At 27.2% G+C, this 14,122-nt stretch overlaps 1 protein-coding gene across 1 annotated transcript; it reads right to left on the bottom strand.

Moving 5' to 3' along the window:
- Window positions 1-201: 201 nt before the first annotated feature.
- Window positions 202-1,019, bottom strand: LOC137829776 (auxin-responsive protein SAUR71-like). Its single transcript, XM_068636684.1, has one exon. It carries the CDS (start codon window positions 715-717, stop codon window positions 346-348), a length of 372 nt encoding a protein of 123 aa, XP_068492785.1. The 5' UTR covers window positions 718-1,019; the 3' UTR covers window positions 202-345.
- Window positions 1,020-14,122: the final 13,103 nt, after the last annotated feature.

Raw genomic sequence — 14,122 nt, 5'->3', positions numbered from 1 at the left:
CAAAATAATAAATAATACGTTTAATTATATTTATTGTCTAATTTTTTTTAAACTCTTTTTCTTCAGTTTTTTCCACGATTTTAGTTTTTAATTATAATAATTTTGGACTCTGCGGAAAATTAACAGATACCACATATTCTTCCGATCTTGCAGTATCATTCTAAAATAATAAAAAAAAATGATGAAAAGCTAGATCGAAAATGAAACAAAAATATGAATGATGTTCTTTCATCTCTCTGCAGTTTGGGGAAAAAAGTGAAAAAAAATGCCCCCTTTTTAGTGGGTGTGAAACGACACCGTATATGTACAAGAAGAGAGAGCATTGGAGAGAAGAAAGGGTTGAATCTAGGAAAATTCTTGGGAAGAGGTGAGAAGGTCGTGGAGGTCTTGGAGCGAGTTGCGACCGAGTCGGAGCGCTTCCAGGACTCGCTGGAAGACGATGACGTGGCAGGGGATTCGGAGCACGCCCTTCTGCTCGTACCCGTATTCCTGCGCGGACCGGTTCAGGAGCTTGACGAAAACGGGGTGGTTCAGGAGCTCCGCGCTCACCACGAACCGCTCCATCTCCTCGCCCACGTACACCGGCACGTGGCCCACCGGAACCCCCGCGTGGCGGCGGAGAGAGGCGGCGCGTCGCGGGCGGCGGGAGTCGGAGCGGAGGAGCGTGTACTGCGAGGAGTCGCCGACGCGTGAGAGCTTGCGAATTAGCTGCTTCATCGCTTTCTGAGCCAGATTTACAGAGAGAGAGAGAGAGAGAAAATGGAAGTTTTTGTTGATGATGTGGTGGAATTGAAGAGAAGAGAAGAGAATGATGAGAGTTGGTGTTTGGAGAATGGAGAATGGAGAATGAAAAGTGTGGTGGGTGTGAAGTGGATGTGAAGGGGGAATTTATAGAGAAAGGGTTGTGTTGTGATTGTGAATGAATGGTGATGATGAAGACCGATGAGGGAAGTTTTAGAGGTACAGGTAAGCGTACTTGGCAGGTACATGGGAGAGAGAGAGAGAGATAAAAAAAATTAAAAAAATAAACTCAAACTTAATTCCATTTTTTTAATGTAATCACTTTTTTTTTCTCTCTCAATCTGCTATATCTTGGTTTAGATTCAAGAAGGAATGAAAAAGAAGAAGAGAAAATAGTAAAAATGATCTTTTTTTTGTATTGATATATTTGTAAAATAACTTTTTTTTTAAATATTTTGATATAAAAGTCACTTTTAAAGTATAAATTAAAGTTAAAACAACTTTTGAATTAAAATGCAAAATTGTTATTAATTTTAGTAAATAAAAATTATGTTTTAAAATAAGAAAATATTTTTAAAAAAAATAAAAATTCATTAATTATAAAAGTTCCTATTACTAAAAATTAAAATTTTATCGTATTTCAATTTAGTTAATTGAGATAAAAATATAAATTCAAGTATGAGGATTGTTAGGAGATTTGATTAAAAATAATTAAAGTTTTGCTTTGCATTTAATTTTTTTCTATATATGTATAAGAGTATCTTATCAATGTTTTGCTAAAAATATTTTAATGAAGATGACTATTTTTTTAACTATCTTATTGAACTTTCTTCTTTATATTACTTTTTTATTAACAAATTTTAAATATAAGATTTTACTTAGAACTATGACACTCTTAATATTAACTCCTTTAGAGAATTAAAATAAAACATTCATTTTTTTTAAATAAAATAAAAGTTACACTTCAATAATGAATGAATAGGGTATAATTGTTTTTGTGAAAAAATTAAATAATTATTTTTTTTACACGGGCCAACGAGCTAACCTGTCTCGCCTAAGTGGGTCAGTAGACTAGATTAGTGACCTCGTCCCACACTTTTTTAGTAACGAACTGCAGGATGCCCGCATGGTCCAATGCTACCCTAAAAAAAGTTATTCAATTATTATTTTTTTGTGTTATTAATTTTAACGTTACCAAATAGGTATTTTTTTCAAAAAAATAATTAGGAAATATAACTTTTTCTGTCAAATTTGATTATAATTAACAACACTACATCAATAATATTCAATGATAACGATAACAACATTATATCAATAACACGAGATAGAACGTCACACATATTTTTATCGTGAATTTAACGATAGAAATTATATTGATTAGAAAAAAGTAAAATCAAAAGAACAACATTAAAAATAGTGATATGAAATTTAAAAAGATCATAATAAAAAATTACTAAATAAGAAAATAAAGTAAATAGAATTAATTTTACTAAAGAAAAGTACAAAAAATTATTTATTATATGTTTAAATTTTTAAAATTTTGATATCCCTTGTGTAAATATTTTCCTATAGAAAATCGTTTATATGTGCAAACTGGATTTTATTCCGATGAAGTTATTTTAAAAAATTAATAGTCAATTTAGAAACAGAAAATACATTTATTTATTTTAAGAAGAGATTTGAGGTTTTTTAAAATTATTTTAGGAATATAATATTGTTTTGTTTTTGGTGAGAAATTGTGATAAGGGAAGTTGTTGAGAAAAATACAAAGTAGCTAGTGAGATAAGATGTGTGTATAAAATTCCTAAACCCAACTTTCCGTGTATTCTACTTTGGATATCTCATTTCCTTCTCCACCACGATACTTGTTCATTTTAATTTTCATATAAATCTCACAACACTTTTAATCTCTTCATAGCTTATTTTCAACCCAATGTATCTTATTTTAATCTCTTAATGTGATATGTATCCTTGTGTTTTTTAAGTTATAAGGTGTCATGATAGTGTTCCAATTTATCAAAGATTCTACTTAGACAATTATTTGCATATGATAGAGCATAATGAAACCCTTGTGCATGAAACATAGGTTGAAAGTAAGTTTTGATATCTTATTCTCAAGTAGGTTGAAAGAATTATTAAAAACTATCATAATTATCTGTATAATACGACAAGTTAATAAGCGTTATATTTTTTCTTAAAAATATGTTATTTAGAATCGTCGTTTTATGAAGTAGACCAATTTTTTTTCCCTCCAAATCATTCATCTTTTTTCCAAAAATATTTTTTCCCCTAAACATTGTATTTTGCAAATCTTCGAACCATTTTTGGAAACCCTCTAATTTCTTTTCTTTCAAAACCCTTACAGAGACCTTTCACTCTTGTCAATCCTTCTTATTTCTTCTCTTTCTAAGCTCTCACACAGACCCCTCACTCTGTAATCGTCAACCCTACGCATCAACGCACATCGCCATTGCCGTTGGTTTTACCTTCACCATTTCTTCATCTTGTTGATAACTTTAGTTTATATTGTTGATTAGGGGTGTTATTGAATAATTCCTTCATCTTAGTGACAATGTGTCAGTGTAATTTGTGATATATATTGTTAAGAGTTATGAGATGTGATATGCATGTATGTTATATATATATATGATATTTAAAATTTAATTAGTTCACTCTTGCATGCATGTAGTATATAAAAGTAGACGATGTTGCAAGTGGTAACAATAGGATTGTAGAGTGATGAGTACATGTTTTTCATATATAGACATATTATTTTGTAGTATATTATGTTTTGAAATTGTGCAATATATTATATACACAAATACTAGCATATGATTGTGTCAGTATATTACTATTATTACCAATTAGTTTATGCGTATTAAATAGGAGTGTTACAAGTACAAACAATTAATTAGGTAAAAATATAACTTGTTTATTTTTCCTACAAAATTAATATTTTTTGTCATAAAAGAAAAGTAAGATTATAGATGAGATTTTATATGATAAAATATGAGTATAAATTTGAAAGTTATGCCTAATACACTCATATTTTGATAATAACAAATAATAACATATTTTGGTAGTTTATCTAAAAATTTACATAGTGTGATATTGGTATTAGACGAAGTCTAACATAATGCAAGACACCAAGTTATAAAATCTTAGACAAAGTATTTAAAGTTTGAACAAAGAGTAAAATGCATATTAAGAATAGAAGAAATTTCTTAACAAGACTCATACAAACATTAAATGGGATTTGAAGTCTTAAAAGAAGAAGAAACAAGAGAAGTATCTTAGAAAAATATTTAAAAATTATGAAGTTAACCAATAATGTATAATAAGGATGATTTTGATACAATACACTAACTATCAAAGTTTGAATAGTCCATATGAAGTTGTGAGGAAAGTAGATGTACTGATATGGGCAACTGACACGCTGACGTGGATCGGTCTCCCTGACCGAGCTGACCGAAACACCCACGGATGGCCTGGTCGACCAACACATATAACGATTAACGCTCAAACCAAGGTCAGTAAAGTTAAACTACCATTAAGAATTAGGTAATACAACGATAAGTGTGATCCATTCCACTAATCAGGTCGAATGAAGTAAGCCCATTAAAATAATATAAATAGCACGCATTCTAAGGAATAAGGTACATCATTATCACTATATACATACTCGAGTGCTGAACATCCTCTTTACTGACTTGAGCATCAGAGTGTCTTCTGCATGTACCTCCCCCATTTGGCATTCACCTGATACTGAGAGCCGACGAAGTAGCATGACGACCAGAAGGATCATAGCAAAGCCCTATCAACCTACCCAAAAGAAGGAAGAAGACGAAATTTCAATAGTTATCTAGGTCTCATCTCCCTAGCAGAAATAGTAGACAAATAACATAGAAAAATATTATCCTTCCTACAGATCTTGATTTTGGTTTTTATTTTACAAAATTTTGTAATTTAAGCCTCTAAATTATTTCTACATTTTGTAATTTAAGCCTCTAAATTATTTCTACATTTTGTAAGTTTCTCTCCAACCTTACCTCATAGTAGTAAAAAAATTTCAATAATTGATTTTTTTTAAGAGGGTTAAATTATAATAAAAAAAACTAAAAGTTGTGAATTTTGTAAAATACAGTAACTAAAAATATAATTAAATCTTTAACGTGCATAATTATTTTTAAATTGATTGTCCTATTAGACTATTTTATAATTTAGAAGGAAAAAAATATTTTTCCGTATAAGTTTTGTTTTTAAATAATATAAAACTGACTTTAAAACACAACAAATATTATAAGTTTGGGACTTCGTGGACCGTTACAGTACACTTCCGTGACTCTAAATGTCAGTTTCTTTGCAACTACGCGTCCAATTTGTCCGTACTCGTACCTAGGCTCTTTCCCCACTCTCCCTTAACGCGCGTTGGATCCACTTTCCCTACCAAAATTTATATCACTGTCATGTGTATAAAAAAAAAGTAAAGTAAATCTATGAACACGAAAATTAGTACATTCTAATATTTTTTATTTCTTTTTTTCCCTTCTACTAAATAAATAAAATTAATTTTCTTCCTCCTTATTCTCCTTTGTTTTTTTCAAAACAAAGGTAAAGAAATTAATAAACCCACAATAGATTTTTTTATATATTTTTCTTAAATTATTTGTCCCACTAATTTCATTTGTGATTATTTGATTTTGTTGACTAGATCAATTTTTACATTTGACGTAAATTAAACACTGTATCTATATCAGTTGACTAAGTCAATGTAAATTTAATGTTTATTTTAATTGATTATTTAAAAAGGTAAATTAAAAAAAATTATTCTACAACTTATTTTCAGTATAATAAGTTATAACAAATATTTAAAAATTTAATGAAGTTGCCACCATATTTATATTAATTAAACTCCTAAAACATTATTTATACAGCCATTAATACAAAATTTTGTATAATAATATTTGTGGAATATCTCTCTCCTATTCATTATTTATCAGATATTATATAAGGATAGAAATATATAAAAAAAATTATGTTCTAAAACAATATTGCAAGTGTATCAGTTATCATTAATATATTTTATGAATATTAATTACAAGAAAATGTGTAAATCTCGATAGTAAAATATTGTATAAACAATATTATACTCACATTTTTTTCTGGACTATGTCATATAAGATTAGGTTAAAATATAATATATAAAGTAAATTTTATCTCATGATATATTAGACATAAACACAGTTGTATATCTAATAAAAGAATACATGTAGATCTTCAAATATTTTCATAAATTTAAAAACAGTGTTAAAGATTTTGTTCATCATATATTATATTACAGCATTCAAATGGTGTAATCCTTAATTTCTGCATGGATTTGATTGAGTTGTGTACTTCACATGTCTGATAGTATACTTTAGATTAAGTCACCATTTTAGACTTATGTGTAAAATTAATTATTCTTTATTAATAAAACTATTATTTTAATATAAACTTCACAAATATGGATTCATGTCACATCCATTTTTATGTAAGTTATTTATTTTAATTTTAAAATTCACTGTAAAATTTGTTAAAATAATATTTTATTGATAACTAATTTTGTAAAAAAAATTATATAAGTAAGAATATTATTTATTACGCATACATATACTAAATTATATAAAGATTTTATCATTATGTCTTATTTTATTTTAAATGGATTATGTTATATTAATTTAATGTTTTTTAAGTTTTGCTTAGTTTTATAAAATTTATATTATTACATTTTATTTCACATTTCACTTTTTTCCTATAAAATCAGTGGCCTAAAGATACTATGTTAAGATTGAAAATTAATTTTTAATCTTATTTCACATCAGCAATACCATATTTTAATAAGTGTTCTTTTATAAGATTTAGATTTTAAATTTTAATTCAAGATTTGACAATAAAGATGCCTTTAATAACATAGGATTTTCTAATATATATGAAGAAGAATAATTAATAAATTGTTTCACGAAACAATTTTGTTGAAGTAGTTGTTTCAAGAACACTCTATCCATTTTGCAATATTAATAATATAAAAGCTTCAACATGGCTTATGTCATCTTATCACCTTCCAATAATTATTAATTTCTTTTCCTTCCTTGTTTTCAACTTAATTATTTTCTCTTTTTATTCAAAGTAATGTATTTGTGAAAAAAATGGGACTATTTAAGTAAATCATTTTAGAAAGGTATTATATTTATTGTTGGTTTTGTAATACGTATATAATAGTCTTAAATTGTAGTAGAACGTAGAAAGTATATTATTTTGATTGACAAGGTAAATAATTAATTTGTGGATAAATTAATAAAAAATAATAATTAATAGTTCATCTATAAGGTAATAAGAATACAATTCAACAATTAAAACTTGCGTATTGATTTAGTTCATTAATTTAAAAATAAAATTATAGTAAAATAAAACTTTATCTATTTATGATGTAATTTATATGGGTCAAATTTGTAAGGACAAAAAAAAATAGTCTTAGAGTAGAAGTGGTACAATTACAATGACACCTGAATATTTTATTATTAAAGTTAAAAGAGTATATAAATAGAAATTCAGTGATTTAGGTTTCTCTCTAAGATTCTAACCACCTCATTCATCAGTTTGACGATCGGAGTTCGTCATCAGACTCTTGACAATGAATACTACAAGATTGTCCGATTAGAATATTTAATAGAGTAAGTTCATTTTTACTCTTCTCTATGAGTCACATTTTGAATTTGCTGGGTTTGTCTCTGCATAGGCTTTGCATGTGACTCTTGTAGCTTCAGGGTTAATGTCTATTGGCTCAGGGTCCTAGTGGTATAATTAGATTTTTTATTAGGACTCTGTGGTGCAGGTTAGGATACCCTTGAGCTTTTGGTAGTTTGGAGCTCTTAGGGAGCATATGCTTAAGTTCAGGAAAGGGAAGCTAGTTTAAATTTTCAATAGAACCCTAAGCTAAAAGATTTAGATGTGGGGGTGACGTGGTCATCAGTTCAAATTTTGGTTTGCAAGATCTATTGTTTATGAGTAATGTGGTATTATTTGAAATAAAATATGAAAAATGTTGATTTTGATATAGATGATTTATGGTAGAGGATTTTGTTTGAATCTGAAAATTTGGTTGATTTGTATCGTTGATTAGTGCAAGTTACTTTTGAAATGAATGAGTTGTTGAAATTGTTTTTGTTTGACTTTGAATGGTGAAATTTGGCAGAATTACACAGATTTTTCTGCATATCGTTTAGGCGAGATAATTCTCGCCCAAGCAAGAATATAATAGAAAAAGGAGGTGCTCTCATGTTCCCTCTCGCTCAAGCAAGACCTAGGATGAAATTCTGGATGCTCTCAACTTGATTCTCGCTCAAGCGAGAGGATTTTTGCTTAAGTGAGACCCATTATCGCTCAAGCAAAAAATTATCGCTGAAGCTAGAATCTCTGTAAAAAAAACTTAAATTTTTATTTTTGTTTTTGAAAGCCTAATGTATTATTGCTTATTGTTTTTAAGTGAAAATTCTAAATCTTATTTTAAAAATATAATTAAAAGGAACTTAGTTATGTGTTTTAGTGAATTTTGAGATATGTTTGGATTGTTTAGAAAGTTTAAAATATATTGTGATTGAAATGTGTGTTTATGTGTTATATGAAGTGTGTAATGATGATAAAGTGTGATCAAAACATAGTATTTTCGGAAAAAAGAAATACTATGTTGAGATTGGTATTAGGATGTATTGATCTCAAGTCCCGATATGAGACGATCCTGACTCTAGTGATATAATGAAATCACATAGACTTCATTTGCGGTTTGAAATATAATTTGATCTTTCAGGTCATATGAATTTATCCTGTCATACAAGATGATGAGATATTGAGATGTTTATGTGCATGACTGTGTGGATTCATAGCGAGTAGTACGACATGTGCAGGTCTCAGGATTCTAATTTCAATACACAAGTCTTTCGGAAGTAGAGTCAAGTGTTTATGTGTTGTGAGTAAGTAGAAGTCTGACATGAGAAAAATAAATTTTGAATTTTTGATAGACATTTGATGGTTATGTGAAATGCATGAAAATTGATGGTTTTATGTAGATGTTTAAAGTTATATTTATATTATAAGTTACCCTTTGTTTTGCTTTATGGTTGTTTTCTTTAATATGTGATGCTCGTGTATTTACACGGAAACAGATGATGTTACAGGTGATAGAACTCTTCCGTGAGAAGCTAAATGATAAAAAAATATATTTTCTTTTAAGAATTTGTTTTAATTTATGTAAATACTTAAAGTGTTATGAAAAGAGAGATATTTTAAAATATTATATGAAAGAATGGTAAACATTTGTATTATGTTTATATATTAAATTTGATATTTCATATTATTAGATGTGAAAAATATAAGGATATTACAAAATTAATGGTGAGTTGGTCGAATCCATATAACACACTAAATTTATATACGAATAAATATTTATTCTTACAAAAAGAGTGTTTAGTTATAGAAGAATGTCAATTTTTTTTTTTTTTGTCTTTTTCACATAGTGCTCGTAATATAAAAGAAAGTATACGGAAGAACAACCAATCCCTACACTGAAAAATGGGTTTATTTTATAATTTAAATATCCAACTATTAAAATAATTAATCTATATTTTAAAATTATAAAAACATTAAGACTGATGAGGTGGCAATATACTAAAGTTTGGACAGGTAATTGTATATATATTTATATCTCAGCTCACATTAAAAAAAACAAAAAACGGTTGTTTGAGTTGTTTGTCATGCTTTCAATGAGTGATGCCGGAAAAAGATGAACCAAAGATTATTTAAGTGATTGCCTAATATTATTTAAATCATTTCGTACGAGTAATGTCCGAAACAGATGAAAATAATAATATTTAAATAATTTTGTATAAAATAGGAAAATAAAATATATTTACTAAATAAACAAAAGTCTTTCTTAATTACATATTAGTTTAATTGCTTGAAATTATAAAAACAATAATCATATATATAATTTTTATTATATTTTAATAATAATGTTTTATCCTGAATAAAATGTATTTGATTTTACAACTTGTGCAAGCTGGCTCGCACTGTTGTGCGGTTTCTGCAGTTGGATGAGTTTACACGCGGCACCGCCACTCGCCGTGTTGCGCACCATCATTACAACTTCATCATCATTCTCTCAACATAAAATATTGCTTGCATGTTAAAAAATAATAAAGGAGTTAGTAAAGAGATTTTTTTTATTATTAGGGTGTTCTTATAATTTTTTTTTCTGTTTTATTCATTGTAATTATGAATGATGCATTTAAAAATAAACAATTACCTTTTTTGAACTTGTACTCTTCGTTCTTAAAAATTTTGATGGTAAAATAAATTGTGTATTTAGTCAAAAATATTTTATTTAATATTTATAGTTTTAGTTATTGGCTGATTTTATAGTATAAGAAGATGAACCATTGCAAATTAGGAGAAGTATTATTGTATTTAGAAGATGTAATGTAAGTAATCTCTATAATATGAGAGATTATAATTTACTATTAATTGATAAGAATATACCACATCCCAAATATTTATTATTTACTAAATAATGTTAAAATAATGTATATCACATTCATAAAATTTTAAAATATATTTATGAGAAGTTTAATAAAATTAATATTCTTTTAGATGTTTATTTGTTTGTGTACAAAGTATACTCATACTAGTTTACAAAATAAAAAATAAAAAAACAAGGATACATTATTAAAATAAATTTTTAATATATATATATATAAAAGAAACAATTAGATTAGTAATTCATAAATACTTTATTTTTTTTTCCAATCAAACATAAACATACAAAATTATTTACTAATTACAATAATATAATTTTATTCTAATATTAATATACAATAATCATATATACTACACATGTATCTATCTATCTATAATATTCAACACACGAAATATTGATGACGCATTTAGGAAGACTCATATTAAGTAGCCTCTACCAGAGACTAATATCTGATCTAATATCCAAGACATATATTTACAAACAAACCTAAGAGAAAGAATAAGTTAAGTTCAATACAACCAAAGTCGTGTATCTACAAGTGGTCACAATGTTCATGAACTCGCTCATCAACTTCTCACCGCCTAATGTCTTAGTCTATGTGACTTAGACCATCGATGAAGCTAGAGAATCTCTGTTACAACATAAGAGTTAATACTTAATACACAAATCAAATAATGACTCACACATTATCCTAAATGTATGACCTCAAATTCACACAAATTCCATCTATCTTAGTAACCATTTTCATACGATACATAACATTTAAAATTTCACATATAAATTGAATATATAAGATAATATTCACTTTATATTTTGATAATGTCAGATTTACTTGTTCTAAGCACTTAAGTTGCATGAATTAAATCAATTGTTGGCCTTAAAAAGTTTCATTACCAATAGAAAAGAAACAAGAGACATCTAAGTGAAAATGGCTAGTGTTGGAATTCAGCTTGAGCTCAAGGAGTTGGAGCTTGAGCTTTGGTAGTTGGCGCTAAGCATAGAGAGTTGGAGCTTAAGCTTAGATAGATGTGCTTGAGTGTAGGGATTTGGCCTTGAGCATATTTGAGAACACCCTAAAAATTGCACCTCATTTCGCTTCAACGTAGGAGGCTAGTGTTGAGCGAATTTGAGGCAAATAGCACATAAAAAATGAAAGTTAGCCTAAATCTCTCTCTCTCTCTCTCTCTCTCTCTATATATATATATATATATATATATATATATATATACACACACACACACACACGTACATATATAAGTATATCTCATTTAAATCACAATTTGAAAAATAAAACCAAGATGTAAACTTTTAAATACACCTCACAGTCAATCTAAATAGTCAACCATTTTCAAATTGTTTAAAGTTCAAACCATTTTGATGAAATAATGTTTATTTCACTCAACAAAACAAACAAAAATTGTACCAGATAAATTTGGAACTTAACCACGTTATTTTCACATCCAGATCCTCTAGTTTATACTATTAAAAAATTAAAACTAGTTTCTCTTACCTGAAATGCTTATCTTAAACAAAAAAATTCCAAAACCAAGCAATAAGGTTATTTCCAAGATATAGGGACCTTGAGAAAGGTATACAAATATAACATACCTTAAAAATAAGTTGAGATGATCACTTTTCTCAACTGACCTTACCGAGATTGATAACAAAATCATAAGAAAAAATAGAGAACAAGAAATATTTAGAGAAAACAGAAATGTACTCTGTTTGATAATCTGATCAAATAGGAATGATCTCTGGTTCCTCAGCTATTGTGATGTGTAATCAAATTCTAAACTAAACGAGGTAGGGAGGCGAAATATTATAGAAATATTGGAAGGAGAGAAAAGATAAAAAAAAAAGAGAAAAGGGAGTGTGAGTACAATGGGAATTACATTATCCCGAACTATAAAAATTTTCGTCCTCGAAAATTATGTTACCAAGAAAAGACTAAGATTTGCTTCTCTTATCTTCTCCTCTATTTCATAGATGGAATAACTAGATATTAGATCCCACGACACTTTGACCATGTTTATATTCCTACAACAAAGTTGCTTTACTTAAGAATCTAAAATTATAATTTCCTTCACTTCAAAAGACAATTTTTCTTGTACTTATACTAAATCAGACTCTAAAATATGACTAAGATCAGATACATACTTCCTTGGTTGAAATACACGAAAAATATTGTAAATGTTTGTTAAAGGAAAAGGTCAAAAAAGTTCATATGCAACTAGACCTATTCTCCAAAGGATTTGACATGATCCTATGAACTTTGGAGTCAACTTCTTAGATCTAATTGTTTTAGGTTAACACTAGTGAATGGTATAACTCTTAGAAAAACATGTTCACCTACAAGGAATTCTAAAGGCATTCTTCTTTGATCTGCATATGATTTTTTCCTACTTAGAGATGTCTTCAAATTTTCTAAATCTTGTTGACTTTCTTTTAGGTTTGTTGTACTAAGTCTAGTCTAATCAACACACTCTCACCATCCTGAAACTAGCATAAAGGTTTCCTACATTTTCCTCTCATATGATTTTCATAAAAATTCATCCTAATTGTTTGCTTGGTAATTGTTATTATAGATGAATTCTACCAAAGGTAAAATTTCATCCTAACTTTCCAAATAATTCAACATGTAGGTTCTGAGTAGATCCTTTAAGGATTTAATAGTTCTCTCTAAAAGTCAATCAATATTGGATAATATGATGAACTAAGACAAAGTTTGATTTCCAAAGCTTCTTGAAAGGTCTTCCAAAAGTAGAAGTGAAATGAAATCCTTGTGTATGATACCGTGTTGAAGGGGTACACCATGTAATATGACTATTTCATTCACTACAAGAAAATCGCAAATTATATACGGAATCTGTATGTAACTTTGGCACTATGAAGTGGAAAGTAAAATAAAATCTGTAGTGAAAGGGACTTAAAACCACGTTCTTTTAGTAACAAAAAAAACTTTAACCACTACACCAGACAAATTCTTTTATATTATTATGAATAATATGAATATCATATTAATTATGAATATCATATTAATAATATGAATATAATTTATATTATTATTATTAATATAATAATAATAATAATTATTAATATAATAATAATAATTATTAATAATATAATAATAATTATTATTATTAATATAATTATAATAATTATTATTAATATAATTAATAATTATTATTATTAATATAATTTATTATTATTATTATTAATATAATAATAATAATAATTATTATTAATATAATTTTATTATTATTATTATTAATAAATTTAAATTATATTAATAATAATAAGTATAATAAAAAACATAACTAAAGAACTGGTAGTTAATATTTTTGTAGTTATTGAAAGGAATTAGTTTTGAAACACTTTATTTTTATTTTGTAAGTGTGTATTATAATATAAGTTATAAATTATAAACATAATTATAACAAAAATAATAGTAATAAATGTTACAAAAACATGCGTCCCTTCATACACGTTTTAACATATTTTTTCTTTCATTTTTATTGATAAACCATGTTTGAATGAATTTCGATAGTGAAAATGTAGAAGTTAAAAATAAAATTTAAAAAAAAAAATACAAAAAAGAATTCTTATAAATTAATCTATAAAGAAAATAAGTTTTATTCTTTTCACTTAAAAATTCTTACATAAAAGCTCGTTTAAATATCCTATTTGTTAGTCCCCTACAGTAACTAGGATTTGATATTTGTTAATCTTCTCCACCCAATAAGAGATAACTTATTCTTTTTTGGAGCCATTACTGCAGCCTCAAGGTCCACATATTTGCCTACCAGAAACAAA

Source organism: Phaseolus vulgaris, chromosome 11, assembly GCF_000499845.2.
Source record: "Phaseolus vulgaris cultivar G19833 chromosome 11, P. vulgaris v2.0, whole genome shotgun sequence".
Taxonomy (NCBI): domain Eukaryota; kingdom Viridiplantae; phylum Streptophyta; class Magnoliopsida; order Fabales; family Fabaceae; genus Phaseolus; species Phaseolus vulgaris.
The sequence above is the reverse complement of the archived record's forward strand: the minus strand, read 5'-3'. Positions and strand labels throughout refer to the sequence as shown.